The sequence below is a fragment of the Platalea leucorodia genome, assembly GCF_965183815.1.
Source record: "Platalea leucorodia genome assembly, contig: HAP1_HAP1_SCAFFOLD_276, whole genome shotgun sequence".
Classification (NCBI taxonomy): Eukaryota; Metazoa; Chordata; class Aves; order Pelecaniformes; family Threskiornithidae; genus Platalea; species Platalea leucorodia.
The window spans coordinates 60,926-84,884 of record NW_028121296.1 but is presented as its reverse complement, the minus strand read 5'-3'; the positions used below and the strand labels follow the sequence as shown (position 1 = coordinate 84,884).

At 49.0% G+C, this 23,959-nt stretch overlaps 1 protein-coding gene and 1 pseudogene across 2 annotated transcripts; one reads left to right on the top strand and one right to left on the bottom strand.

Annotated features, from left to right (window-relative positions):
- Positions 1–5,748: 5,748 nt before the first annotated feature.
- LOC309603962 (olfactory receptor 6E1-like) lies at positions 5,749–6,696 on the top strand (the record flags this gene model as incomplete). Its single annotated transcript, XM_082338834.1, has 1 exon — positions 5,749–6,696. The coding sequence occupies one exon, from the start codon at positions 5,749–5,751 to the stop codon at positions 6,694–6,696; it is 948 nt and encodes a 315-aa protein (XP_082194960.1).
- A 9,263-nt stretch (positions 6,697–15,959) lies between these two features.
- Positions 15,960–23,076, bottom strand: LOC309603963 (olfactory receptor 14A16-like; annotated as a pseudogene). Its single transcript has 2 exons — positions 22,148–23,076; positions 15,960–16,001 (listed from the first exon to the last, which is right to left on the bottom strand). The product of its transcript is annotated as an olfactory receptor 14A16-like (transcript).
- Between the last annotated feature and the right edge of the window lie 883 nt (positions 23,077–23,959).

The window sequence follows — 23,959 nt, the reverse complement described above, 5'->3', positions numbered from 1 at the left end:
TCAGCACAGTCCTTTGTTCATTTAATAAAGTCCTCCAAGTGGACTCCTGAAGACCACTAAAGGAGGAGATGATATCACCCTCGAGAGTGCTGATTCCTCCCCACTATCAAAGAAGGCCAGCCAATGAACTCACCAGAGACAAAGAGGGAGAAGACAAACATCCTCAATGTCTTCCTTGTAGTGAGGGGCCCAAAACTGAACACAGCATTTGAGGTGTGGCCTCACCAGTGCCAAGTACAGGGGTACAATCCCTCAGTCCTGCTGGCCACACTATTTCTGATGCAAGCCAGGATGCTAGCGGCCTGCTTGGCCACCTGAGCACACTGCTGGCTCATCTTCAGCTGGCTGTTGACCAACAGCTCCAGGTCCTTTCAGCCAGGTAGCTCTCCAGCCACTCTTCCCCAAGCCTGTAGCATTGCATGGGGTTGTTGTGACTGAAGTACAGGACCCGGCCCTGAGCCTTGTTGACCCTCATACAGTTGGCCTTGGCCCATCAATCCAGCCTGTCCAGATCCCTCTGTAGGGCCTTCCTACCCTCCAGCAGATCAACACTCCTGCCCAACTTGGTGTTGCCTGCCAACTTACTGAGGGTGCACTCAATCCCCTCATCCAGGTCGTTGATAAAGATATTGAACAGAACTTGTCCCAGTACTGAGCCCTGGGGAACACCACTTGTGACTGGCCGCCAACTGGATTGAACTCCATTCACCACAACTCTTTGGGCCTGGTCATCCAGACAGATTTTACCCAGCAAAGAGTATGCCTGTCCAAGCCGTGAGCAGCCAGTTTCTCCAGGAGAATGCTGTGGGAAACAGTCTCAAAGGCTTTACAAAAGTCCAAGTAGACAACATCCACAGCCTTCCCCTCATCCACTAAGCGGGTCACCTTGTCATAGAAGGAGATCAGGTCAGTCAAGCAGGACCTGCCTTTCATAAACCCACGCTGGCGGGGCCTGATCCCCCGGTTGCCCTGTACGTACTGTGGGATGGCACTCAAGATAATCTGCTCCATAACCTTCCCTTGCATCAAGGTCAGACTGACAGGCCTGTAGTTCTCCAGATCCTCCTTCTGGCCCTTCTTGTGGATGGGCATCTGTACTGGTTTTGGCTGGGACAGAGGTAATTTTCTTCATAGTAGTGTCCTGGTTTCAGCTGGGATAGAGCTAATTTTCTTCTTAGTAGCTGGTATAGTGCTGTGGTTTGGATTTAGGACGAGAATAATGGTGATAACAGAGTGATGGTTTAGTTGTTCCTGAGTAGTGTTTATACTAGTCAAGGACTTTTGAGCTTCCCATGCTCTGCCAGGTGCACAAGAAGCTGGGAGGGAGCACAGCCAGGACAGCTGACCCAGACTGGCCCAAGGGCTATTCCATACCATATGATGTCATGCTCAGTATACAAGCTGGGGGAAGAAGAAGGAAGGGGGGGACATTGGGCGTGATGGCGTTTGTCTTCCCAAGTAACCGTTACGCGTGATGGAGCCCTGCTTTCCTGAGGATGGCTGAACACCTGCCTGCCCATGGGAAGTAGCGAATGAATTCCTTGCTTTGCTTTGCTTGTGCACGCGGCTTTGGCTTTACCTATTAAACCGTCTTTATCTCAACCCATGAGTTTTCTCACTTTTACTCTTCTGATTCTCTCCCCCATCCCACCGGGGGGGGAGTGAGCGAGCGGCAGTGTGGTGCTTAGTTGCTGGATGGGGTTAAGCCACGACAAGTAGCTAGTATGGGGCTCTGTTTTGGATTTGTGCTGGAAAGAGTGTTGATAACAACGGGATGTTTTTGATACTGCTGAGCAGTGCTTATACAGAGTCAAGGCCTTTTCTGCTTCTCACCCCACCCCACCAGTGAGTAGGCTGGGGGTGCACAAGAAGTTGGGAGGGGCCACAGCTGGCACAGCTGACCCCAGCTGACCAAAGGGATATTCCATACCTTGTGATGTCATACTCAGCAATAAACCAGGGGGGAGGTTGGCGGTGGGGGGCCGCTTCTCAGGGACTAACTGGGCATCTGTTAGTGAGCAATTGTTTTCATTTGCATCACTTGTTTTTCTTGGGTTTTAATTTTCTCTCTCTTTTATTTTTTTCCTCTTTTCCGTAGAATTCTTGTAAAAATTTCTTTTTAATTATTACACTGTTTTTATCTCAACCCACAAGTTTCTTTCTCACTTTTTCCCTTCCAATTTTACCCCCGTCCCACTGGGGGAGTGTGAGCAAGTGGCCGTGTGGTGCTTAGTTGCTGGCCAGGGTTAAAGCATGACACCTACCAACGGTTTGATTGGAGAAACATTGCTCAGAGGATCGTCTCAATTTGTGTTGGCATATTTTATATCGCTGCTTCTGCCTCTGACTTTTTTTCTTCCTCAGCCTCTGCTTTGAAGAGCTCTCCAAGGGAAAGATTAACTGAATCATGGAATTATGCAGGTTGGAAGAGTCTCCTTTGCAAGGCTTACTGGCAGCGGTGTCTTCCACTGGATCAGGTGACACTCCCCTTACAACTGTTCTACTGAATTCATACAATCCAGCTGGCCTGTTGTCCTGTGTGTCCTCTCTGGCATGTGCAAGCATCATAAGTAATTAGTTTACTCAATTTTATTCCGTTTTGCAGCAGGAGCTGCTACAGGGATCTCGGAAACAGTCAGATTCTCCACCCAGGATGTTAATCCCCACATTTATGCACAGGAATTGGTCTAGGCACAGCAGGATCTGCATTCTCTATGACTGTCTGGAAATCCCACCTGGAGAAGTCCCACACCAGTCAGTCCAATAGTTAATTTTGAAGGCGACTCATTTTGGCGGGGGTTAATTTTGAAGGTGGTTGACTGAACTCAGACACTTGGTTTCAAGTTGAAGCACTGTCTCAGACCACTCTCTCCTCTCATCGATGTGGATGATGAGATGGGAGAGTCCCTGGACCACCCAGGGGATTAATGACTGAAGTGCGCTGGCTGCACATCGGCACAGGCCTGATACCCAGCTGCACCACCATTCGAAATGTAATGTAATTCGCACAGCTTTTGCCAGAAATACCAGTTCTTAGCTGGCAGTCCAGAATACCCATGCAAACCAGCAAGGCTGGAGAGGCATTTACTGTGTCTGAAGCTAAGTGGGCTGCATCCATATTTGTTTCATGTCATTGGATAAAAACACAGAGAAAAGCAGAATCCCTACAGAGTGCAGTTGCGGTTTCCCATTTCAAGAAGGAAGAGGAAACCTAAGAAAAGCAAAGGGAATGCTGACAAAGGTAACAAGAGGAATTTCACCAAGCACGATATTAGTTACCCTTGCCACACCTTCAACTGACTGGGTGCCAAAATGGATCCTCACAACCACACCGGAGCAAGAATATTTTTCCTGAAGGCCTTTTCAGTCCTTCAAGAGCTGAAAATCCTCCTCTTCACACCACTGCTGGTGATTTATCTGCTCGCTGTCATGGGGAATGCAGTCACCATTGCCATCCTTTGGCTCCACCACTAGTGCCACACCCCCAGGCATCCCTTCCGCAGCACCTTGTCCTTCTTGGATATTTGGCTCACTCTGGTCATTCCCCCTAACATGTTTGTCAGTCTCATGCTGGAGATTAAGATATCTCTGCAGCTGCTTACAAGTCTCTTCTTCTCCGTCAGCACAGCTGAGTTTAACCTATGTGTTGTGATGTGTTTCGATTGCTGCAGGGCCATTTGCAACCCCTCACACGACTCTGTCCTTACCAGCTCCTGGGTGTGCCCCATGCTCATCTTTAGCTGCTGGGGAACGGCATCTCTCTCCACGCTCAGCCCCACCATCCTGTATGCCATTAGACCCTCTGTGCCCACTGTAGAGACTGCTTCTTCTGCAGCATCATCCCTTTGCTGAGAGCAGCCCGCATGGGCACCAGCTACTATGAAACATGAGCGTTGCGCTCTTCTCTGCTGTGTTGCTGGGCTCCTTCACACTGACCTCTGTGGTTTATGCCTACATTATATGCACCGTCCTGAGGATAACCTCTGTGCAAAGGCACAACAAGGCCTTCTTCACCTGGCTATCCTTCACCTGCATACCCTATCTTTCTTCACTCACTATGGCATATACTGGCTGCATGCTTGACGATGCAGGGCCTGAAGAGAAGCTGCTTTGTTGTAAGCTGCCTGCAAATTTGCAGGTTCCCCTAAGAAAGTACATTCAGGAGAAGAACAATTTTAGAGAATTGAGGTGTCACCCAGGAGAGTATGAAGACACAACCCTTTGAGTGTTTGAACTGACCCAGAAAATGGACACTGTGACTGTCCCCTCTCATTCACTGATTCACTACGCTCATACTGCTGTAGGTGACTGAGCTTGAGCTTTTGCTCAAATACAGCCAGGGGTTTAATCTCAGAAAATGGGTGCAGAGCTTCCCCTATGCCAGACTAGAGGCAAAGAACAAGCCAGGCATTTGGGATCTAAGACTAGCCTGAACCCCAAGCTAAAATGTCAGTGCAAACATGGAGCACTGCCCTTTACTGATCTTCCCATTTTACTCCTTGTGCAAGTGCTACCCATTCTGGCCTGGGACAGAGCCTAAGGGGACAACACAGCCTGTGGAGAAGATCTGTTTCACTGCTTCAAACCCACCATCTCCTCCTCTCCCTCTCCTCCCCTTGCACTTGGAATCATCCTACTTTGACAGTCATCTGCTCTGCTCCTTTCCATGTCTAAAAACAAATATAAAGATGAAGGGAAAAACATCAGTCTTTATTGCATATAGTTTTCTTGTGCTTCCTTCTCTTAGATGTCTATTTTGACATTAAAAAAAACAAACAACCTTAATAAATGAGTGATTTGAGACTTGAATAGTGAGTTTCATCTACTTGGCTGCAGGCGCCTGTGAGAACTGGTTTTCCCCAGGCTCCCTCTAGAGTCAATGGAAACAAAAGAAAACGCTAGAGGCTGGTTCCTCCCAACCTATAACTGGCATGCAAAAGAAAGGTTACAAATCCCTTCCAGATGCTCTTCTCTTGCTCTGCGTTTAGGTCAGGGCATTTGATAGCAATAGCAATGAGCAACTCTTTGGAAACAAGCGTGTTTCAGTGCAGACGGATGTCAGATGAGATTGTGTGACAGACTGTGTGGAGTCATCATACCTTTCAGTCACTATTTAGAGTACGAAAGAAGACAAGTTATACTTGGTCCCTATTCCACCCCCTCCCCCTTTCCTGAAGAAACAGAGAGCAAGAAGGTGTGGAAGGAAGCAGGGGATTACAAAAGAGATACTAGATATTACTTATTTTGAAAACAAGAGATTCTCAAGGATTCCTAGTGCAAAAAGGCAAGTACCTCTGAAAAGTAGAAAGAATAGCTTTCAACATATGTATTTCATTTCATTTCATTTGATGGTTTAGCATTTGTGCAATAGAAGAGATGAGTTTGGCACATAGGTGTGACAGATGTTTGCAATAGGTCTGAGTGAATGTGGAATTTGCCAGGAATGGGGTGAAATAGCTCGCAGCCTCTTTAAAATCTTCTGCTCTGGAGAAAGAATCCTTTGGGAGTGTTTGAGAAAGGTAGAAAGATGACAACAAATTCTCTGAGGACTCGAACTGAAATGTAAACCAGAAAAATCAGGGGGTGAGAAAGGCTTGAAGGACTCACTCTCTCTCTGTGCTATCTAGGAGGAAGACTGCAAGCAAGGAAAGAAGCAGAGAAGGAAGGATTCCTTTCATCCAGACTGTGAAATAATCACACTTGGGTTTTGCCATCTTCCTGTCTCGGCAGCATGAACTGAAATTCAGCATGGGAGCAGAAAATGAAACTGCAGTTACTGAGTTCATCCTAGAGGGTTTCTCAGGGCTTGATCAAAGCCTACAGCTATTTCTCTCTCTGCTCCTTCTGCTCATATACCTGACAACAGTGATGGGGATCGCAACCATCATTTTCCTCGTGTGTGTGGATCACCGCCTGCAAACCCCCATGTACTTTTTCATCAGCAATCTGGCCTTCCTGGAAATCTGGTTCACATCCTCCACAAGCATCAAATTGTTTGTGATCCTGAGTTCTGGTAGGAGGACAATCTCACTAAGCAGCTGCTTTGCCCAGTCCTGTTTCTATTTTGCCCTGGGCTGTACAGAGATGGTTCTACTTGTCGTCATGTCCTTTGACCGCTACATTGCCATCTGCCAGCCTTTGCGTTATGCTGCCGTCATGAAGCCTCAGCTCTGCATCCACCTGGTTGTTGCTGCTTGGGTCATAGGCATCCCAGTCTTGAGTTACCGTCTGGTCCTCCTCTACAAGCTGACTTTCTGTGGCTCGAACAAGATCCACCATTTTTTTTGTGACAACTCCCCCTTGCTCACATTGTCCTGCTCTGACCCCAGCCTGCTTTGGAAAACAGACTCTGTTTTCTTATCGTTTATCCTACTGGGTTCCTTATGTTTAACTCTGGCATTTTACATGGGCATCCTTTTCTGTATTCTGCACCTGCCAGCAGCCGCTGGGAGGAAAAAAGCTTTTACTACGTGTTCTTCCCATCTCACCACCTTGGCCATTGCATATGGGAGCTGCATTGCTCTCTATGTGCGTCCTTCCGGAGATGTTTCCTTGGACACAAACAGAACTGTAGCTTTGCTGAACACTGTCCTGTACCCAGTCTTAAATCCATTCATCTACAGTCTTAGAAACAAGACTGTGCTACTGGCCCTGAACGAAGCCATTGCCCGTGCAACAACACAGCTTTTCCCCTAATCCTGATGCATTTCTGGACAGCAATTCCAATGAGCTGCTACGTTAAATATGCTAAATAATACCAGTGCATAGGTATGTAACCTCCAAATACAGATGCCTCAGGAGATGCATGTTCTTGTTGGGTTGTGTTAGGTTAAGTGAGAAGAAGCTCATCTGCACACACAAAGAAGGCACTACCAATGGCAGGAGGAGTAACCCAGTCAATACCCTGCCCCAGCTGCTCCCAGAGCCATCACAGGAGAGCCACCAGCTCATCAAGAGCCCATCTCCACAAAGCGAGAAGAGCACAGAGGCACCGTGGCAGGTGGGAACCCAAATGACGAGCTCCTGAGGAAGGAACATCTTGTCCCAGCTCCTTCCAGGGCTGCCCTGAGAGAGCCATCAGCCCCGTTGTCCAGGTGTGAAACCCACCAAGAGGAGTCACTGCGAGCAGCTCTCTGGATCACCATTTGGACTAAGGGAATTGTTGCCTAGGGGCATAGGACACATTATGGGATGCAGGGGAAGAGCATTTTTGGATTGCACAGGACTTTTATTATGGGAAGTTTAGGGGAGGACCCCGACCAGTGCAGTCTGTCCTGTCTTCTCACTAAACTTAATTTCTAGCTCATTCCTGTGGGGGGGGAATCTCTCTTCTGCGTGAACATGTGAGCACAGGGGGATGAGTGCAGCAACTGGAGAAGGACCAGGGGGTCAGACAGCCCGTATGTCATTAGTGCCAGCAATTGAGAGACCGGAGTGACTGGACTCTAAGAGTTTGTGTGTCTGTGTGTGTGTGTCTGTGTGTGTGTGTGTGTGTGTGTGTGTGACTGGGGTGGTCTGTAGCAGCATCTGGAATGGGGTTGCAACCTCAGAGGCTCGTGCACCTGGGGAGGCTGGTATCCAGGGCAGCTACTGAGGAGACTGAGCGTCTGAGCCCAGCTGCTGGAGGGATCCACCCTGTAAAAGGTATATATATAGATTAGAACAGAACAGAACAGAACAGAACGGAATAGAATAGAATAGAATAGTTCAGTTGGAAGGGACCTACAAGGATCATCTAGTCCAAATACCTGGCCACTTCAGGTCTGACCAAAAGATAAATCATGTTATTAAGGGCATTGTCCAAATGCCTCTTAAACACTGACATGCATGGGGCATCGACCACCTCTCTAGGAAGCCTGTTCCAGTGTTTGACCACCCTCTTGGTAAAGAAATGCTTCCTAATGTCCAGTCTAAACCTCCCCCGGTGCAGCTTTGAACCATTTCCCCACGTCCTGTCCCTGGATCCAAGAGAGAAGAGATCAACACCTCCCTCTTCACTTCCCCTCCTCAGGAAGCTGTAGAGAGCAATGAGGTCACCCCTCTGCCTCCTTTTGTCCAAACTAGACAAGCCCAGTGTCCTCAGCCGCTCCTCAAAGGACATTTCTTCCAGCCCTTTCACCAGCTTTGGTGCCCTCCTCTGGACGCATTCAAGTACATCCTTCTTCAGTTGTGGGGCCCAGAACTGCACACAGTACTCCAAGTGAGTCTGCACCAGTGCAAAAAACAGTGGGATAATCCCCTGCCCTGGTTTCAGCTGGGACAGAATTAATTTTCTTCCTAGCAGCTGGTACAGTGCTTTGTTTTGGATTTAGGATGAGAATAATGTTGATAACACACTGAAGGTTTACTTGTTGCTAAGCAGTCTTTATCCTAGTCAAGGATTTTACAGCTTCCCATGCTCTGCCAGGTGCACAAGAAGCTGGGAGGGGGCACAGCCAGGACAGCTGACCCAGGCTGGCCACAGGGCTATTCCATACCATGTGACGTCATGCTCACTATATAAGCTGGAGGGAGTTTGCCGGGGGAAAGCGATCACTGCTCGGGGACGGTCTGGGCATCGGTCAGCAGGTGGTGATTGTGCATCACTTGTTTTGTGTATTATTATTATTTATTATTTATTATTTATTATTATTAGTAGTAGTATTACTATTATTACTATTATTACTATTATTACTATTATTATTTCCCCTTCATCTGTGGCCATATTAAACTGTCTTTGTCTCAACCAATGGGTATTACTTTCTTTTTCTGATTCTCTCCCCCATCCCACTGTGGGAGGGAGGGTGAGCGAGCGGCTGGGTGGTGCTTAGTTGCCGACTGGGGTTAAACCACAACATCCCCTCTTTTGAGCCCCTCATTATACTGCACCCCAGGGTGCGGTTTGCCCTCTTGGCTGCCAGGGCACACTGCTGACTCCTGTTGAGCCCCCTGCCAGCCAGCACCCCCAGATCCCTCTCTGCAGGGCTGCTCTCCAGCCACTCCCCTCCCAGTCTATACTTGTGCCTGGCATTATTTCATCCGAGGTGCAGAATCCGGCATTTGTTCTTGCTGAACATGGTGAGAGTTGCCTCCTCTGGGTCATGGATACAGCTGTCAGACTGCACAGGGCCCAGGAGTGTTCCCTGTGCTGCCCCATGATGCCCCAGTATGTCCCACTGGCCTCCAGGTAGGGTATGACCCCTTCTCCACTACTCTCTCAGCCTCATCCTCCAACTGCTGTTTCACCCATCTGTTTGTCTGCCCTTCCAGAATGTAATGTCCTAACTTGGGTACAAGAATAGTGAGGGAGAACACGTCACAAATCTTGCTGAAGTTGAGGTGAACAGCATCCACTCTTGTCCCCTCATGCACAAATGCAGTTACTTCATCATGAAGGCAGTCAGCTTGGTGAGGCATGCTTTACCCTTTGAAAGTCCATGCTGACTGCTTTTGGAGACATTCTTCTCTTTAATGGTCCCAGAAATACCACCCAAGAGATATTGATGGCTTACTCCTCACCAAAGTGAGCTTGTACAGCCTGGGGTTCCCTGGGTTGCTCCTTTGGCTTCTTTCAGAGATGGGCGCAACATTGCTTTGTCCTCACTCACAAGAGACCTCTACCAATCCCATGACCTTTCAAAAGGGATATTCCACAGAAATATCAGTCTTCCCCTGTAACTTCATTACCACTATTCTGCCTGTTATATGCTGTGTTTAATTTCTCTAATCGTTCGTGTATTTTCACCTGTTCTTATACAATAAGTAAGTCATCTTATTTTCAATTTCCTGATACAATAAAGTCATCTTACCAGTAGAGGCCCTTTCCATTATTCTCCAGTTTTCTCCTCCCCTTACTTTTTGTTCATTCAGATACCTTTCAGCTATGCTGCTGCTTTGGGTTTCCGGGAGTTAAAGCTTTCATGTCTTTCAGTAGCACAATTGCCTTTGTAGCAAACTCTTCTCTTATGTTTATCTCTACCTTTCTGTAGCTATCTATGTAAAACATTTCTCATAAGATTATCCCTTGTAGAAAGGCAACCTCATTAAAGGTAGCTTGTAAGCAGCATATGCTTGAAGAGTGTATTGTATTGTTTATGAAACTTTATCATGCTTTACTTTGCTTGCAAATAGGAAAAATCCTTCTCTGCCTGTGTGCAGCCGGTTGTCTAAGGAGATGAGGTGGGAGATGGTGCAACGGAGCTGTAACACCCAGTTGCAGACTTCAGTGGAGAAATCTGATGTAAGGAAAAGTGATGTTCTTGCAGCCTTTCAGTACTTAAAGGTAAAGTACCAAAGCTCAAAGCTCAAAGCTCAAGGACAATAAAAAGGGCTTTTTAAAATATCTAAATAGCAAAAGGCAGGCAGGAAATAACATTGGCCCATTACTTGATGAGCAGGGTCACCTCACAAACAGGGACATCGACAAAGCAGAGACGTTTCATGCTTTCTTTGCCTCCGTCTTCAACACCGATGAAGTGTTCTCTGGGCTAGAGAACCATGACTGCAAGAACGACAAACTCGCAACCAACCCTGAACTTGCGCGGGATTTGCTGGTCCAGCTGGATAAGTTAATGGGGCCGGACGGGATTCATCCGAGGGTACTTAAAGAGCTGGCTGATGTCGTAGTGAGACCTCTCTCAATGATTTATCAATCCTCTTGGGAATCTGGGGAGGTCCCAGTTGACTGGAAGCTGGCAAACGTTGTCCCAGTCTTCAAGATGGGCAACAGGGATGACCCTGGTAGCTACAGGCCTGTCAGTCTCACCTCTGTGCCTGGCAAAATGAGGGAGAAAATTCTTCTGGGAGTTATTGAAAAACACATGAAAGACAACGCAGCCATTGGTCCCAGCCAGCACGGGTTCACAAGGAGAAAACCCTGCTTGACAAACTTGATTTCCTCCTATGACAACGTTACCCACCTAGCTGACCAAGGGAAGCCAGTTGATGTCATCTTTTTGGACTTCAGTAAAGCCTTTGATACCGTCTCTCACAGTATCCTCCTGGACAAAATGTCCAGCATACAGCTGGATAAACACCTAATGCAACGGGTGAGCAATTGGCTGATGGGTCAGGCTCAAAGGGTTACAGTAAATGGAGTTACATCGGGCTGGCGACCAGTCACTAGTGGGGTTCCCCAGGGATCTATGTTGGGGCCAGTGCTCTTTAATGTCTTCATAAATGACTTGGATGCAGGACTCGAAGGTTTGTTATCAAAGTTTGCCGATGACACAAAATTGGGAGGAGCCGTTGACACTCTTGAGGGCAGAGAGGCCCTGCAGAGGGATCTGGACAAATCAGAGAGCTGGGCAATCCCCAAGTGTATGAAGTTTAACAAGGGCAAGTGCCAGATTTTGCACTAGGGACATGGCGACCCTGGATGTACATACAGACTGGGGAATGAGAGACTGGAGAGCAGCCCCGTGGAGAGGGATCTGGGGGTTCTGGTCAACGGCAAGTTGAACATGAGCCAACAGTGTGCCCTGGCAGCCAGGAGGGCCAACCGTGTCCTGGGGTGCATCAAGCACTGGATTGCCAGCCAGTCGAGGGAGGAGATTGTCCCGCTCTGCTCTGCACTGGTGCAGCCTCACCTTGAGTACTGTGTGCAGTGTTGGGTGCCACAGTACAAAAAAAACCCCAAAGCTACTGAAGAGTGTCCAGAGGAAAGCCACAAAGATGGTAAAGGGTTTAGAGGGGAAGGTGTATGAGGAGCGGCTGAAGTCACTTGGTCTGTTCAGCCTGGAGAAGAGGAGACTGAGGGGAGACCTCACCACGGTCTACAGCTTCCTCACGAGGGAAGGAGGAGGGGCAGGTGCTGATCTCTTCTCCCTGACGACCAATGATAGGACCCGAGGGAACGGCAGGAAGATATGCCAGGGGAGGTTTAGGTTGGACATTAGGAAAAGGTTCTTCACCCAGAGGGTGGTGGAGCACTGGAACAGGCTGACCCTGCAGGCAGTCACATCGCCAAGCCTGACAACATTCAAGAAGCATTTGGACAACACCCTCAGACATAGGGTGTGAATTTTGGAGTTGTCCTATGCAGGGACAGGAGTTGGACTCAATGATCCTTGTGGGTCCCTTCCAACTCAGGACATTCTATGATTCTATGATTCTATGATTCTTATAAGATAGATGACTTTTTAGCAGGGCCTTTTGCAATAGGACAAGGGGTAATGGTTTTAAACTAAACGAGGCTAGCTTTAGACTAGATATAAGGAAGAAATTTTTTACAATGAGCATGGTGAGACACTGGAACAGGTTGCCCAGGCGGTAGATGCCCCATCTCTGGAAATATTCAAGGACAGGTTGGACGGGGCTCTAAGCAACCTGATCTAGTTGAAGATGTCCCTGCTCAGTGCAGGGGGGTTGGACTAGATGACCTTTAAAGGTCCCTTCCAACCCAAAGCATTCTAGGAGTCTATGATTCTATGAAAAGGTGAATCGAGTCAATTTGCAGAGGTGAAAGCCATCCAGCTGGCTTTGGATATTGCTGAAGGAGAAAAATGGCCAATGCTCTATCTCTATACTGACTCATGCATGGTGGCAAATGGCCTGTGGGGGTGGTTGCAGTAATGGAAGCAGAGTAACTAATAGTGCAGAGGCAAACCCATCTGGGCTGCTGCACTGTGGCAAGATACTGCTGCCTGGGTAGAAAACCTGGCTGTAAAAGCACGTCACGTAGATGTTCACGTAGCCAAGAGCCACTGAAGAACATCAAAACAACCAGCAGGTGGATCAGGCTGCTAAGATTGAAGTGGATCTGGACTGGCAACAGAAGGGTGAATTATTTCAAGCTGGGTGGGCCCATGACACCTCAGGCCATCAAGGAAGAGATGCAACATATAGATGGGCCCATGATTGAGGGGTGAACTTGACCACGGACACTACTGCACAGGTTATCCATGAATGTGAAACATGTGCTGCAATCAAGCAAGCAAAGCGGTTCAAGCCTCTCTGGTATGGAGGACCATGGCTGAAATATAAATATTAGGGAGGCCTGGCAGATTGATGATATCACACTCCCACAAACCTGCCAAGGCAAGCGCCATGTGCTTACAATGGTGGAAGCAACCACCGGATGGCTGGAGACATATCCCGTGCCTCATGCTACTGCCCGGAACACTGTCCTGGGTCTTGAAAAGCAAGTCCTGTGGTGACATGGCGCCCCAGAAAGAATTGAGTCAGACAACAGGACTCATTTCCGAAACAACCTCACAGACACCTGGGCCCAAGAGCATGGCATTGAGTGGATATATCTCATCCCCTATCATGCACCAGCCTCCAGGAAAATCAAACAGTACAATGTGAAACATGTGCTGCAATCAAGCGTGTTAAAGACTACACCGAGAGCAATGGGTGCTGGGATGTTCAAACATTGGGACACACATTTAGCAAAGGCCACCCGGTTAGTCAACACTAGGGGATCTGCTGATAGAGTTGGCCCTGCCCAGTCAAAACTTTTACGTACTGTAGAGGGGGATAAAGTCCCTCTAGCGCACATAAAAAATATGCTGGGGAAGACAGTCTGGGTTATTCCTGCCTTGGGTAAAGGCAAAACCATTCGTGGGATTGCTTCTGCTCAAGGACCTGGGTGCACTTGGTGGGTGATGCAGGAGGATGGGAAAGTCCAATGCGTTCCTCAAGGGGATTTGATTTTGGGTGAGAATAGCCAATGGTTTGAATTGGATGATGTTAATTGCTACGTAATACTTCTCACACTGCCCCACCAGCGAGTACATTGGGAGGGGCACAGAAGTTGTGAGGGGACACAGCTGGGACAGCTGACCCCAGCTGACCAAAGGGGTATTCTGTACCATGTGATGTCATGCTCAGCATATAAAGCTGGCGGAAAAGCTGGCCGAGGGTCCGCTGCTCAGAAACTGGCTGGGCATTGGACAGCATCACTTCTTTTGTATATTCTTTTATCATTGTATATTCTTTTCCCTTTCTTTTCTATCCCATTAAATTGCCTTTATCTCAACCCATGAGTTTTACCTTTTGTTTTCGATTCTCTCCCTCATCCCACTGCGGGGGAGTGAGTGAATGGCTGTGCGGGGTTTAGCTGCCTCTCAGGTTTAACCAGAGAAGGCCTTGACGCTGTGCAAACACGGTTCAGCAATAGCCAAAACACGGGTGTGTTATCAACACTGGTTTAGGCACAAATGCAAAACATAGCACCATGTGGGCTCTCTGAAGGAAGTTAACCCCATCCCAGCCAGACCCAGTCCACTTGAAATGGGGGCCCAAAAATGGACACAGTTGCTTACAGGTGGCCTAACGAGTGAGGAGCAGGGGAGACAATCTCTTCCCTTGCACTTTTGGCGAGGGTTCTCTTTATGCACTTCAGGACACTGCTGGCCGCCTTTGCTGCCAGGTCGCACTGGATCAAGTGGATAAATGCTGGATGGTGTTCTGTATTTAATTTCTCTAATCTTTCCTGTATTTTCACCTGTCTGGATAGAACGACCATTTCTAAAGTCATCTTTTCAGCATGTTGTGCAGACAACGGCCCTTTTCCATTATTCTGCAGTTTTCTCCTGCCCTTACTCTTTGTTCATTCAGATCCTTCTCACCTGTGCTGCTGCTTTGAGCTTCAGGGACTAAAAGCTTGCCTGTCCTTCAGTAGGACAAGTGTCTGTTTAGCCAATTCTTTAATTATGTTTATCTCTACCTTTCTGTAGCTATGTATCTAAAACATTTCTCATAATATTATCCCTTGTAGAAAGGCAGCCTCATTAGTGGTAGCTTGTAGAGTAGCATATGCTCGAGGAGTGTATTGTATTGTTTATGAAGCTTTATTAAGTTTAATTTTCTTTGCTGGCCAACAGGAAGAATCCTTCTGTGCCTGTGTGCAGCCAGTTGTCTAAGGAGATGAGGTGGGAGATGGTGCAATGGAGCTGTAACATTCAGCTCCCAGAGGTCAGTGAAGTCTGATGTCAGGAAACTGATGTAAATCCCAGGTGGCCAATGAGAGAAATGGTGAGGTTGAGGAAGGGAGGAAGCAAGGGGCAAGGTTGTCACTACAGTGCCAGACCTCAAGGGACTGCTTTTCCTAGCTGTCCAGACCTCCCGAGGAGACCCTCTGCATCAATATCAATTGGAGAATGCTGCTATCACCTCTGCTCTCAACTGAAATGAATAAAATATAACCTTTAAAAAAAAAGGATTTTGATTAGGTGCACTTGGAAATCTTCCTCCTTAACTACACTATGAAATGACTCTACAATTAGCTGGACAAGTCTTGAAGAGTTGAAGAAAATCACAGGAAGAGAAATAGCTCGTTAGGGCTTTCTGTATTTTAATGAGCCCCCATGCTGTAGTTGGCCCTGTGTCCGTGAACCTCAGATACTGAGAGGAGACTGAACAAACCTCTCAAGAAGTCAAAGGCAGAAGCAAAACCTTGAAGCATTGATTGGCCCCCCTGAGGGCCATTACTGACAAAGCCTCCCCAAGGGCTCGTTAGAGAAGCTAACTGGAGGCTGTGATTGCAGGTAGGCAAAGGCACTGTGCAGGGGGCTGTAATGCTGAGAAAACCCTTGGTTTGTCTGATGAAGCAGCAAGGCCAAGTCCTAACCTGCAGGCCCTGGGAAGGCAGATCCTGTCCCTCACGTCTGGCTCAGGGCTCTTCCTGGGGGCAGTGGGATGTGAGGATGAGCAATGCCAAGTGCAGAAAAACTGTGCAACACCTCCCGGCCTCCCCAGGCAGGGATGAGGAAGAAACAAAGTCCAGAGCCTCAAAATGAAATTTTGTGGCAGGCATCAGCTGCTGCCATAGTCAAGAGGAGAAAGACCTCAGTCCTGTTGGGCTCAGGGGGAGGGTGTCTAGTTAGTGTCAGGGCATGGGCTCGCTTTGTGGATTAGGGTTTTGTGTAGGGCTGTTGTGAGGGTTAGGGTCAAGGCTAGCATTTTAGTGTTTGGGATAAAGGCTAGGAATTAGAGTGAGTAATAGGGTGAGAGTGTTTGTGGTTTGGGGCTTTGGTTTAGAAGTAAGGTTTGAAGTTAGGGATTGGAGTAGTGGATTCCTGTCAGGGGGAAGGGTGCCATGTAGGGGGAGGGTTAGGGCTTAAGCTTACTGGTTAGAGATGCCTAACATGAATGTTTTCTTAGTATCATGGTGGCATCAAAATTACCCAAACACATCTTTCCTCTTCAAAATCTTTCATCTCTATTGGCCAAATATCTCTTCCCTCCACCAAATCTTGCCCCAGCTACCCCTGACCTCCCCACATCTTTCATCTTGTTGGGGGGAGCATTGTGATGGCTTTCAAGACCTCAGAGTATCTCTCTCCCCACTGCTGCCTGGTCAGAAGTGACCTCACAGCCAGCATCCAAGGGGACACAGTGTGCTGCTGTGCTGGAGAGGCCTCTTCACAGCCTACCCAGCAGCCTGGAAGGCAGGTGATGTCTTCCACCACCCCAAAGGTACCTGCTTGCCTACAAGCTCATGCTGCAGAAGCCTCCCATATGGCCTGTGACACAGTTCCCATATGGGTACTTCAGCTACATAGGGCAGTGGCCACCTCTTTGTGGACGACTTAATCGAGCCCTGAATGTAAATTTTTAGGAAAAAGTTGAAACCTCTGCAGAAAAGAACTCAATGTAATAGCTGAGAAAGTCTTCATTTCCAGCATGGCTAGCTTGTTATGAATTTTCAATATTTTTTTCATCAATGTTTATTAACAGCAGGAAGGGCACGTACTGGCAAGCTGATTATACTCCCTTGCTCTGTATGAGTAGCTTTATGCAGCCACTTATCAAAAGAAATTTTACCATCATTCATATGGAGAAACATTGCTCAGAAGAACTACTCTATTTCTGTTGGAACCCTCTATGTCTCTGCTTCTGCATCTTTGTCTTTTCTCCTTCCTCTGCTTATTCTGTCATCAAAAATCTCTCCAAGCGGAAGACTGATTGAATCGTAGAATAGCTCAGGTTAGAAGAGATTTGAATGTCATCTTTCCAACACTCCAGATTGAGGCAGGGTGAACTAGGTGAGGTAGCTCCAGAGCTCCTCTCAGCTTGCCAAGGGAGCTGAAGGTGAGCTGCATCCCATCATACTGGGAGATAATAAAGATGTTCAACAGTGTTGTCCCAAGTGCTGGTAGCAGAGAGGTGACGATAATGACTGGCTGCAAGGAGGAATCTGTGCCAGTGGTGACATCTGAGACGGATCGTGCAGTCATCCTCCCGTCTACCTCATCGTCTACTTCTTTAGTCCAGATATCACCAATCTAGCTAGAAGGAGACTATGGGAGGCCATGTTAAGGCCTTGCTAAAGGCCAGCTATGCAACCTCTCTGATGGCTCTTGCCTTTACAAGGCGTTTTACAGAGGTCTCACGATGAAACCAGCCAGCCCCACTTGCACCTCTCTGCACCAGAAACCTTCTCCACATCTCACACTTCCAGGAGAGTGCCCAGGACACAGCACACACCTGTCTGGGTTTTCTGGGCCTGTTCAGAAGAGAGCCAGAAGTCATTGCTCCCAGCAGGCCCATGACTCCAATTGGCTCTTTGTGCAGCCCACAGCTTTTCTGAGCACTTCTCTCCGTGTCCCACTCCCCTCCAAACTTTCTGATCCTCAGGCTGCAGATGAGGGGATTGAGCAGGGGCCTGAGGACGGTGTAGCAAAAGGGCTTTGTCCAGCTATCTCGGGAGGGCTTTTCTGGGCATCTGACAGACAAAGATGAGGATGCTGTAGAAAACAGTTTCACGAGTGAGGTGAGAGCAGCAGGTGGAGAAGGCCTCCCACCTGTCCATGCTGGGTGGGAGAGCTGCCCCAGGGTGGCAGCTCTGGTGCATGCACAGGATGCCCCTGTGAAGAGGAAGGGGAGGCCCAGATCTAAAAAGCAGGTTATGAGAGCAAAGAGCATAAGTGTCCTGGTGTCACTGCAGGAGAGCTCCAGTGAAATCACAGAAGAAGTGGCGCACTGCACTGGGGCCGCAGACCTGCATCTGGGACAAGAATGAAGTGACTATTGTAGATGAGAGAAACCCCCCTAGCCAAGGTGTAGCTGCCTTCCCAAAACAGACCTTCCAGGCCATGAGTCTTGCAGAGAGAAGCAGGTGGCACACAGCCCAGTACTGATCGTAGGATGTGGCCACCAGCAGGAAACACTCAGTACATGCAAAAGGGGCAGCAAGTACTACTAACACCGCTGTCAGCAGAGATGGTGGTATGTCCAGTCTGGTCAGCAGTGGGGTCAGGTCAGGGGCGTGGTGGTGGAGCTACAGCAAGTCTTCAAGTTGTCCACCACCAGCACAATGATGAGGGTGTTCCCAACACCAGTCACAGGGCAGGTCATGAGAGAGAGGAGGATTTCTCTAAGGTTTGGGGACATTCCCTATTCACAGTACAGGTAACTCCGTTGATGAGCTTTGATTGTCCCCTTCCCCTTTCTCCATTGAAGGTTTTATGTCCTTCCTGTCCCCTCTCTCCTGGTAGGACACCTAGGAGGAAGAACATTTCTTTTTCTATGCCAGTTGCTTAAAGGAATTGTGAAGGAAGGTCAGAGAGGTGAAACCTGAAGGCGTGTGTGCCTCTGAGTGTATTCGTACTCCCCAGATGTGCTCTGTGCCTTCTGAAAGGTGAGAAATGCCGCCGTCTAGATGGCAATGCTGTTCATGCTAGCAGGAATACTTCTGACTGCACAGGTGAGATACTCCACAGGCGAGCTTCTTTCATACTGTGTATTTGAAGGCACAGGCCAGAAAGGCCAGGGAGGGTAACATAGAAGACCAGGAACATTTGCAATGAACCTATCCGAGGCAGGTGAGATGAATCTCACTGGGACAGTGGGAGTTGTTCCTGGAGTAACACACAGAAAGTTCAGGGGTCTGTCAGGTGTCCACATCTGAGCTGGCCTCGTGCACTCCTCATACACACGTGGGTGTTCAGAGACAGGAGTCCTTCCTTTGCAGACGTAGAGGCAGTGAATTGCAACAGTGGTAGTGCCTCCCTGGCCTCCTGTTGCCACTCCCAGAGGCTGGGAAGCACCTAAGCGCTGCAGTGTATCACCCTACTTTGCACGCATTTGAGATGCCCCAAGGCATGAGGAATGGACACAGGAACCTCGGGTCAAGGCAGCGCATCCCAGTGCTGCATTCAGGTGGTTTCCCAGGGGACATTCCTCTCAATGTGAAGTGACCTCAAGACACTGTCTTTCCCACAAGCCTCCACAGCAACCCCAAGAATAGCTGATGGCATTTGTGCTCGCTCAGGTTCATCTCACCACACACACCCCATGTCTTTAGTCTCATCCCATAGAATCAAAGAACAGTTTGGCTTAGACGGCACCTTTAAAGATCATCTAGTCCAAACAGACTTCCATGGGCAGAGACATCTTCCACTAGATCAGAGAGCTCAAAGCCTCATCCAGCCTGACTTTGCACACTTCCAGGGATGGGGCAGCCACAACTTCTTTAGGCAACCTCTTTCACTGTCATAGAATCATAGAACGATAGAATCATAGAATTGTTAAGGTTGGAAAAGACCCTGAAGATCATCGAGTCCAACTGTTAACCTAGCACTGCCAAGTCCACCACTAAACCATATGCTTAAGCACCACGTCTACCTGTCTTTTAAATCCCTCCAAGGATGGAGACTCAACCACTTCCCTGGGCAGCCTGTTCCAATGCTTGACCACCCTCTCGGTGAAGAAGTTTTTCCTAATATCCAACCTAAACCTCCCCTGGCACAGCTTGAGGCCGTTTCCTCTCGTCCTATCACTCGTTAATAGGGAGAAGAGACTGACCCACACCTCGCTACAGCCTCCTTTCAGGTAGCTGTAGAGAGCGATAAGGTCTCCCCTCAGCCTCCTTTTCTCCAGGCTAAACAACCCCACTTCCCTCAGCTGCTCCTCGTACTACTTGTTCTCTAGACCCTTCACAAACTTCGTTGCCCTTCTTTGGACAAGCTCTAGTACCTCGATGTCCTTCTTGTAGTGAGGGGCCCAGAACTGAACACAGTACTCGAGGTGCGGCCTCACCAGTGCCGAGTACAGGGGCACTATCACCTCCCTGGTCCTGCTGGCCACACTATTCCTGATACAAGCCAAGATGCCATTGGCCCTCTTGGCCACCTGAGCACACTGCTGGCTCATGTTCAGTGGCTGTCAACCAACACCCCCAGGTCCTTTTCTGCCAGGCAGCTCTCCAGCCACTCCTCCCCAAGCCTGTAACATTGCATGGGGTTGTTGTGACCCAAGTGCAGGACTTGGCACTTAGCGTTGTTAAACCTCATACAGTTGGCCTCAGCCCATCGATCCAGCCTGTCCAGGTCCCTCTGTAGGGCCTTCCTACCCTCCAGCAGATCGACACTTCCACCCAACTTGGTGTCATCTGCAAACTTACTGAGGGTGACTCAATCCCCTCATCCAGATCATCAATGAAGATGTTGAACAGGACCGGCCCCAACACTGAGCCCTGGGGAACACCACTCGTGACCGGCCGCCAACTGGATTTGACTCCATTCACCACCACTCTCTGGGCTCGGCCGTCCAGCCAGTTTTTAACCCAACGTAGAGTGCACCCATCCAAGCCGTGAGCAGCCAGCTTCTCCAGGAGAATGCTGTGGGAAACAGTGTCAAAGGCCTTACTAACGTCCAAGTAGACAACATCCACAGCCTTCCCTTCATCCACTAAGCAGGTCACCTTGTCTCACCACCCTCATCATAAAAAAATTTCTTCCCTATGTCCAATCTAAACCTAACCTCCTTCAGTTTAAAACCATTGCCCCTTGTCCTGTCACTACAGGCCTTCATAAAAATTCTCTCTCCATCTTTCCTATAAGCCCTTTTTATATATTGAAAGGCCACAAGGAGGTCTCCCCAGACCCTTCTCTTCTCCAGGCTGAGCAACACCAACTCTCTCAGCTTCTCTTCATAGGAGAGGTGTTTCAGCCCTCAGATCATTGTCGTGGCTCTCCTCTGGACCCGCTCCAACAGGTCCATGTCTTTCTTGTCCTTGGGAATACAGAGCTGGACACAGTGCTCCAGCTGGGGTCTCACAAGACTAGAGGGGGAGAATCACCTCCCTTAACCTGTTGGCCATGCTTTTATTTAGGCCGCCCAGCATACAGCTGGCTTTCTGGGCTGCAAGAGCACATTACTGGCCCATGTCCAACTTTTCACCCACCAGTATCCCCAAGTCTTTCTCTGCAGGGCTGCTCTCAGTCCATTCACCTCCCAGTCTTTACTGACAGCGGGGATTGTCCTGACCCAGGTGAGTGGCCTTGCACTTGGCCTTGTTGAACTTCATGAAGCTTGCATGGACCTCCTACTCAAGCCTGTCCAGGTCCCTCTGGATGGCATCCCTCCCCTCAAGTGAATCAGCTGTCCCATGCAGCTTGGTGCCCTCTGCAAACTTGCTGAGGGTGCACTCGATCCCACTCTCTCTGTCATTGATGAAGATACTAAATAGTACTGGTCCCAGTATGGACCCTGGAGGGACACCCCCTGTTATTGTTTTCAACTTGGGCATTGAGCCATTGACTGTAACTATTTGCATGCCGTCATCTAGCCAGTTCCTTATCCATCTAACTGTCCATCCATCAAACCCATACCTCTCCAATTTAGCAGCAAGAATGTTGTGGGGGACCATATCAAATGACTTAGGTTAGCTCTGCCAAAGAAGTGCCCATTGCCTGTCACTGCGTGCAATCACAGGACTGCCACACAAAAGGCCTGTGATCAAGCTGCAAGAGCAATCCTTCCTTACAGCAACGCAGGGGCTCAGAGAGAGAGTGTGGAATTTAAAAGAGAACGGCTCCAGAAACACCGAGCGCTGGTGCTCCCCAGCAGTGGTGCTGTGCCAGCACTCTTTTCCCCTCCACATCTGCACACAGGCACTGCCACTGCAGCACCAGAAGAAGTATCCGAAAAAGGATCTCAGATGAAGAAGTCGCTGCAGGGTCTTTTTGTTTTTTTAAATGCACAGAGAACATGGCTCTTATTTCAACAGTCTTTCCAAAAGTCTCTGGGTAACACTAGAAAGGTAGATAAGGAATTAGAAATGGTATAAAGAATGACATTTCTTTCTGCACAACATTATCATATGTAAAACAGAGCAAAAACCCCTCCACCACCACCACCACCAAAACCTCCAGAAGACAGGCTGAGCCTGTAACGAGCTACACTATGAGCGATATGCATAAGAAAATGGACAGTTTACTGCTTCAGAAAAGCATCCAGTCATCAGTTTCCACACTGCATCCTTGAGCTCCTGGTTCCTCATGCTGTAGATGAGGGGATTCACTGCTGGAGGCACCACCGAGTACAGAACTGCCACCACCATATCCAGCAATGGGGAGGAGATAGAGGGAGGCTTCAGGTAGGCAAACATGCCAGTGCTGATAAACAGGGAGACCACGGCCAGGTGAGGGAGGCACGTGATAAGGCCTTGTGCCATCCCTGTTCAGAGGGGATCCTCAGCACGGCCCTGAAGATCTGCACATAGGACACCACAATGAAAACAAAACATGCAAATGCTGCTAAGAGACTAACCACAATAAGCCCCACTTCCCTGAGGTAGGAGTCGGAGCAGGAGAGCTTGAGGATGTGGGGGATTTCACAGAAGAACTGGTCCACAACATTGCCTTGGCAGAGCGGTATTGAAAATGTATTGGCCGTGTGCAGCACAGCATAGAGGAACCCACTGCCCCAGGCAGCTGCTGCCATGTGGACACAAGCTCTGCTGCCCAGGAGGGTCCCGTAGTGCAGGGGTTTGCAGATGGCAACGTAGCGGTCATAGGACATGATGGTGAGGAGACAAAACTCTGCTGCCATCAAAAAGACAAACAGAAAGACCTGGGCAGCACATCCCTGGTAGGAGATGGCCGTGGTGTCCCAGAGGGAATTGGCCATGGCTTTGGGGACAGTGGAGGAAATGGAGCCCAGGTCGAGGAGGGCGAGGTTGAGGATGAGGAAGTACATGGGGGTGTGGAGGCAGTGATCGCAGGCTACGGCGGTGATGATGAGGCTGTTGCCCAGGAGGGCAGCCAGGTAGATGCCCAGGAAGAGCCAGAAGTGCACGAGCTGCAGCTCCCGTGTGTGTGCGAATGCCAGGAGGAGGAATTCAGTGATGGAGCTGGCGTTGGACATTTGCTGCTTCTGGGCATGCGGCACTGTCTAAGGAGGAAAAGGTGGTGAGACTATACGGGAGACTTCTCTGAGCAAAATCAAAGCCATTTCCCATAAACCCTCCCCTGCTGCACACACCCACCCTTTTGCCTTTCTAGGAGACCTTCCTTCAGCTCTGTGGCTGGAACTCTGGTTGGTGCTGGTTCAGTGTATGGTGAGGAGCGCGTGCTGTGCCCGCTGATGGCTGAGGAGTCAGCCCTGCTCTACAGCAGTGAGTTCATGGGAACGGTGGGGGCAGGAGCCAGTGCTAGTTTTTGACTTTATCAGATGAAACTGCTCCCAAAACAGAAGAGCTTGTCTGCATCTGCACTGCCAGCGCTAAGCAATGGGGATGGCAGAAGGCAGTTTGGGAAGTTATTTTTACATCTCCCCTCATTCTCCCCTGGGGAGTGTGTTTGGGTGTCAGAAACCCTCAGCATTTCTGCTGCACTCAGGGACAACAGAGTGAGTCCTACAAGACAAGAGGATTGCCTATGGTTTAGTGAAGAGTGAGGGGAGCTGGTCTGTCCCTCCGTGTTGTTCCCAGCTGCCCAGTGCTTGCACCTTTCTGAGATGGAGGGTGATCACACTCCCACGTTTTCCTGAAAAGTCACCAGACAGTGCTGAGAGCAAAGGCATCCACTGCAGACCACTAAATGTCTTCCCGTTTCTCAAGGTCTTAGCACCCCATTTCTAGCCAAAGACACACATGGCTCATTGTGCATCCTGGAAGGCATCTGACAGTTTGGAAGGACACCCCAAGGAGATAGCCAAGTGTGCTAATGATGGCATCTGATTAAGGGAAAATCAGCTCATTTCCTAGCCTCACAGACTGCATTGCCCAGAGCTTCACAGGTTAGAGGAA